At 49.4% G+C, this 6,107-nt stretch overlaps 1 protein-coding gene across 4 annotated transcripts in view; it reads right to left on the reverse strand.

Annotated features, from left to right (window-relative positions):
• Nucleotides 1–91: 91 nt before the first annotated feature.
• LOC117082991 (presequence protease, mitochondrial-like) overlaps nucleotides 92–6,107 on the reverse strand; it is a 40,131-nt gene continuing 34,115 nt past the window's right edge. For 2 of the 4 annotated variants that reach the window (XM_033210120.1, XM_033210121.1), the window contains exons 2-5: nucleotides 3,063–3,188; nucleotides 1,260–1,405; nucleotides 577–679; nucleotides 92–478 (exon numbers count right to left, since the gene is read on the reverse strand). In XM_033210120.1, the coding sequence (XP_033066011.1) occupies nucleotides 241–478; nucleotides 577–679; nucleotides 1,260–1,405; nucleotides 3,063–3,166 (591 nt within the window). In that variant the 5' untranslated portion in view covers nucleotides 3,167–3,188 and the 3' untranslated portion in view covers nucleotides 92–240. Of the gene's footprint in view, nucleotides 479–576; nucleotides 680–1,259; nucleotides 1,406–3,062; nucleotides 3,189–3,917; nucleotides 4,134–5,780; nucleotides 5,894–6,107 lie in introns of those variants that run through there. The other 2 variants (XM_033210119.1, XM_033210118.1) reach the window with 2 other exon arrangements.

Here is a 6,107-nt window from a genome sequence, read left to right on the forward strand (position 1 = left end):
GGTAGACATGGGACACCTTTGTGTACCTTTTCATTTTACTTCTTTTAGTAAAGGCCCTAAATGCTGCTTAAAATAATGACTCAACCAGAGGTTAAGTCAGAGTTGCCCTTTATTTTTAGATTCTTAAATATTCTAGAACTAATGAGGTAAAACAAGCCTTTCTGTCAGTAGAAAGTGAAAATTCTATGTGATGCATCTTTGGCATTTCGTGCATGACTATTTCAATGAACGTCTTCCTGGTCACTCGATTGACTTGCCAGTCAGTGGCAACACCTTAAAAATGACACAATATTCTTGGAAAAAGCAGTAGCATTTCTGACTTTTCATATTCAGCTCTAGAGGCCTATTGTCTCGGGGGCTCCTGCAGTCAGGGGCACCAGGGCTGCTCATCTGATGATCCAGGATGGGTCCTTGGCGATTTTGGGGTTCTCGGGTCCGAGTATGACCAGGCCATGCGCTCTTCCCAGTGCCGAGGTACCTGAGAGGAAGGCAGGCGAGGTCAGCCAGGACTGGCTTCTGCGTCAGTGCCGTTAAGGCCTCCAATCCCAGACGCTGTCTCCCCCGCTCCCCACTCACCTATCGCTCACGGCCAGGAGCTTGTCGTGGCTGACGGTGAAGAGCTGCTCCCTGTGGGCCTGCTTCATCTCATCCGAGAGGCCGTACAAGAAGTGGTCCATTCCTAGAAGACAAACCACAGGCATAGCGGGGCTGCCGCCCAGGAGCTCGCACAGTGGGCTGTGCACTCGTGTCCCGGAGGGGACAGGCGCATCTCACTGTTATTTCACGTACGTGTTTCAACCACAGGGACGTGTCTAACAGCCCAGAGATCACACCCTGACCTCCAGCTCCCACGAGCCACGCTGACTCCTACCAAGGCCTGCTTCTGCAGCGTGGACGCAGTCAGGGCCGTGTGAGGCTGATAATGCTGTGAGCAAAAGTGGCTCTACAGAGTAACGTGCCCAGGCCAGGGCCATGCCCACGTCGTCCTTCTACCCTAATGAGCCCAGACACTGCCGTGGGTTGGCCCCACTGGGCCTCAGGTCAGTAAAACTGAAATGACGGATACGCTCTTCTCGCCCGGATGTCGGGAAGCGTATTTCCAAGGCCAATGTTTAGGGTGTCAGACATGGAAATCATATCACAGGCAAGGACGGAGGTGCCAGAAGCTGGTGCTCCTGCCTGTGCATGAGGGGAGCTGGGAAAACAGCAATGTCATCTGAGGCTATGGACTGAGATTCTCACTGTTATACTCAAAATACCTTTGTCTGAAGGAGCGACAGGAGCATCTACGGTTGAGAAGACAGAAAGTTTGGCTTTGTCGATGCCTTGCTGCATGAATTTTCCAGACTTTGCCCAGTAAACAACCTTCCCACAAGATTGGAGCGTCTCTATTGTATTTGGGTCCCTAGGAAACCCAGAGAAATAAACAGGCAAACATTTTACCAATGGACAAGTTTATGACAAACCTGTGACTTAACAGTTCAACATCTTCTATGGGTTAACAGCTCTATTTTACACCTGATCTAGTCCAAACAGCCCACTGACAAACTGCTCAATTACTCTCAGTGGAAATTTAAGTCCCATCACATAAGGCTTTCAACACGTTCTCCCTCTTAGACACGGTCTGTCTGCGTAATGTCCTCCCCAGATTATTAAATACACCTCTCTGTGACCTCAGCAGGAGAGGAAAGATGTGGAGGGTGGGGGCAGGTCAAGATGACAAGGAAATTACAGAAGACTCACATGGAAAAATTAAGCAAACAAAGGTTTTCCTTTTATCTCCCTTAAGGACACACCCAGGGTAGTACAGGAATCTGCCTGAGGGGCCGATCCAGACTTCCCTTTGTGTAAATGGAAAGAGCCCAGCCCTCCCTTCACCCTGACTCAGAGCTGCAGAGGGGCTGTGAGCTGCTTTGCCATCCTTGTCTAGAAGAGTGGCTTCCAGCACAGCAAGGGGGGAGAACTCAGCAGGGTGGCAATGGCTACCGACTTCTCTACCTACATGCCTGCCTGCCTGCCTGCCTGCCTGCCTACCTACCTACCTACCTACCTAATCTATCTCTGCATCCACGAGCCAGGGTCTCACTCTGTCACCCAGGTTGGCATGTGGTGGCGCAATCTGCTCACTGCAGCTTCAACCTCCCTAGGCTCAAGGGATCCTCCCGCCTTAGCCTCCTATAGCTAGGACCACAGGCAGTTGCCACCATGCCTGGCCAGCTCCTTCTTAAAAAGTGTCAGAATACAGGTTCTCTTGGTCAGCAAAGCCATAGACAATCAAGAATTCATTGTTTTAGAGTAACGGTGTTATGTTTATGAAAGCTAACACAACTGCATGCACATCAGGCACCTCCGACTGAAATGAGCTAAGAATGCTCTCAGGCTGTATCTCAGCCCCTCACCTGGGGCCTGTGTTCCAGGTCCCCCAGAGCAGGGTTGCAACCTCAGACAGCCACTATGGATACTGTGTTTTTTTCCTATGCCTATGAAAAAGTACAGATTAGGTGCAGCAAGATATTAACAAAATACAACAATTACACTAATAAAAGTTACACTAAGTAAAACAAGCATTCTGTGAACAGAAGCTCTTGGATACCCACAGTGTATCTGATGACCTAGACGGCTACTGAGTGACCAACAGGCAGGTACCGTAGACAGCGTCAGCTTTCATCCCACTGCTTAGAAGAATGGTATACAATTTAAAACTTTGGAAGTGTTTATGTCTGGAATTCTCCATTTAATATTTTCAGACTGAGGGTGACTGTGGGTTACAAACCATGGAAAGCAAAACCATGGATGGAGGCACTACCGTGTTCTGCCAAAATATGCTGGCTTAAGCCAGGGTTTACTGAAGGCAGAATGCTTCCCGTTTAGGCTGCTGGCCCCAATCCTTGCACCAGAAAGGACATTGCTGGCTGTGGCTAAGTGCTTGAGAAGTGAAAAGCAGCACACAGAACAACTTTTGTCTAAAGTTCACTGCAGTAGAAGAAAATGACACTGATAATCATGAGTAGGAGACTAAAACACCGTGTGCATCTCAATGTGTGAACTACAGCAAAGCTCACCTGTAAGAGTAAAGGGTGAAAACCCCACTGCGGCTGAGTTTTGCACCTCCACCATAAGCGCCACCTTTTTCTCGAATTTCTGTATGCAGGAATTTAGCAGTCATCAAACGTGCAAGGATTTTAAGACTGAAATGAATGATTTAAAAATGCAAGTTAAAAACACCATGGCTGATAAAAAAAAAAAGCATAGACAATGAAGTAATTATTGGATTAAGTGAAAATGAACATAAAATCAAGTTGTACAATAATGCCACATAAATTATGGTCCCATTTCTTTGGTCTTGTTTTTTAAGAGATGGGGTCCTGCTCTGTCGCCAGGCTGGAGTGCATAAGTGCAATCACAGCTCACTGCAGCCTTGAACTCCTGGGCTCAAGGGATCCTCCCACCAGTCTCCCGAGTAGCTGGGCCTACAGGTGCGTGCCACCATGCCTGACTATTTTTACAGTTTTTGTAGAGGCAGGGTCTAGTTTTGTTGCCCAGGCTGGTCTTAAACACCTGGCTTCAAGTGATCCTCCTGCCTTCAAAGTGCTGGGCTTACAGGCATGAGATTTTCTTTTTAACAAAAACTAAAAAGCACAAGGAAGCACAATTTTCAAGCAGTTGGCTTGGATTACAGGGTTGAAGCAGTGGTGGTGGGGAGGGAATCTAACACTTCCAGCACCACACTGCGTGACTTGTTCCAATGCATATGTGGCATTTTAAAAATCTGGTGAAGTAGAAAGAGGTTATTTCTATTGTAAAGGCAAGTGTGCAAATGAACATTTATTTAAATGTCTCACATCAGAATATGGAAAAAAAGGAAACTAAAGTCAAACTCTTTGAGTTTTATAGGAATCCCTTAAGAAAACACACACTCTCCGATAAAGCACATTTCCAGGAACGGGGCTGATTTTATCTGCCTTCCACTGCGAACGGTGACATCACATTCTAGATGATTCTAGAACACATCCACCTCCGACAGAAGGCAGGGCAGACAGTGATGGTAGCGTCTGCAGCAAAGACACAGGCTCCTTAAAGATGCCCGTGGCGAGATCAGCCCCAGGTCACCACTTCCACAGATGTGCCATTTCCTAAAGCAGATGAAGGGAGTCAAATAGGCCAGGTGGGAAATCAAGGAAGGAGTGGGCGTGTTCCCAGGGATTGTGCTGGGAGAAGTCATGACCATCTCGTGTGGGCCCTCCAGGAGAAACCCAGCGCCACTCGGGTGGCTGGGGCGCCGTCAGTTGGGACCAGCGAGGTTGGAGCCAGACCCTGGGGGACAGAGCCTCTACAAGCACCAGCAGGGATGGTGTTCCATCCATCCATGCATCCTCCTTCTTGAGAAATTTCTATTACTTGTATATTAAAAACAGATGCTCACTGTTGAAAGATTATAAAATACAAAAACAAAATAAAAGATCTAGAATCCCCCTGGCCCAGGAGGAACTTCCACATTTTAGTGTTTTCTGTCTGCACTTTCCTATTGGATGGTGGAAACAGACACCACTCTTCTGCTGGCACAGCAGACAGATCTGTTTATCTTCTACAAATATGGAAATAAATGAACAAAAGAGCTGACCACATACCTCTTTTCTACAGGGGAGCTCTTTCTGGGCCCCCATTGTAGCCCCACATTTCCTCATGCCTGGCTACACACCTCCCCATCTGTGGTCCTACTATGACACACGTGCACCCTGGAGGCCCGGCACATTCTCCTATCAGGATAGACTGCCCAGGCCTAAGCCTGCCTTCCTCTCTCTACTACTCGGGTGGCTGGGGTGCTGTCAGTTGGGACCAGTGGAGGTTGGAGCCAGACCCTGGGGGTCTCCTCCTTGGTTTAGTCCCTCATGGGGGTAGCTGCCTGGGACAAGGATACAGGAAGTGAATTTCTGGGATATAACATGTTTGCACAGATCTGTGTCATCCACACCCAACTGACAGGTCCCCAAAAGTGCATGTCTGTGAGTCTGTCCTCTTGGTCTGGCCAGTTTCCGCAGATGGGATGAACACAGCCGAGGGGTAGCCACACTTCGGAAGAAGGGGCTGGAGGGCCGGACGGTAGGCTGCAAACTCCCTTGCCCTACGCCACTTTGGGAACAGGCCTGACCCTCACTCTCGGCTGTGGCTTTGGCCGCTCAACCTAGGGCCTCCTTCCCTGAGCTTCTGACTTGTGTGAGGAGACAGGGGAGGCAAACTCCTCAGAGGGACTGTGAGGCAGCCCCAAGCCCTGCCACCTGCAGGGCTCTGCAGGACCACCTGGTTTCTCCCCACTGCCCTGTCCCTCTGTGGCTCCGGGTCAGGCACCCCCCACCCACCCACCCACCACAGTCTGGCTCATGAGGTTCTCCTGTAGCCCCCATGGCTGCTTGGGTCACCTCCCACTCTCCCTTGTGGCTTCGTGTCTTGATCTGCCTTTGCTATCGTTCCATGCATCTGTCCTCACGAAGGCTTAATCTACCATGTTTATCAGAGGTCTCAGCCTAAATTCATTCAATTTTCACCTAGAGATGAGATGAGTACCTGGGGCATTTTGAAAGGAGTCTGTGGTTAGGGCCTTTGTTCATAAAGACTCTGCTGTTTAAAGAGGGCTGCTCGTAGACTCATGCAGCCCCAGGTCCAACACTTGGAGTCAGTACAGACTTTTGCTGTGCTAAAACATGCCCTGTGAACTCGAACAGGCTTGACAAGCTGCTTCCATAAGGCTCAGGCCTGAGAGGTCCCGACCTCCACCCTCCTACCTGGCATGATGTGGGTCTGTGTAGGGGACAGTTCGGATGCATTCGCCCACATAATTCACCGGGAAGGGTACCAGGAAGTGAGTCTTCATCTGCCATGGCTTGAAGGTGGGTTCCTGAGGGATAAGGTGCGGTCAAAGGCGGCTGTCCTATGTTTATTTTGGCCTTTTCTTAGTGTGTGTTTTCTGTAACTACTGCTGTGTAGAACTTCTATATGAGTTTTAGGTAGTGAATCTTGCCCACCCAGAGGTCCCCCACCCCAGAGAGCCTCCACTTCAGCCCCCCGGGCTGGTCCTGCCTGTGCTCTGCTTGGTGTGAATGTTGAGTGTG

Source organism: Trachypithecus francoisi, unplaced genomic scaffold (genome assembly GCF_009764315.1).
Source record: "Trachypithecus francoisi isolate TF-2019V2 unplaced genomic scaffold, Tfra_2.0 Lachesis_group0, whole genome shotgun sequence".
Classification (NCBI taxonomy): Eukaryota; Metazoa; Chordata; class Mammalia; order Primates; family Cercopithecidae; genus Trachypithecus; species Trachypithecus francoisi.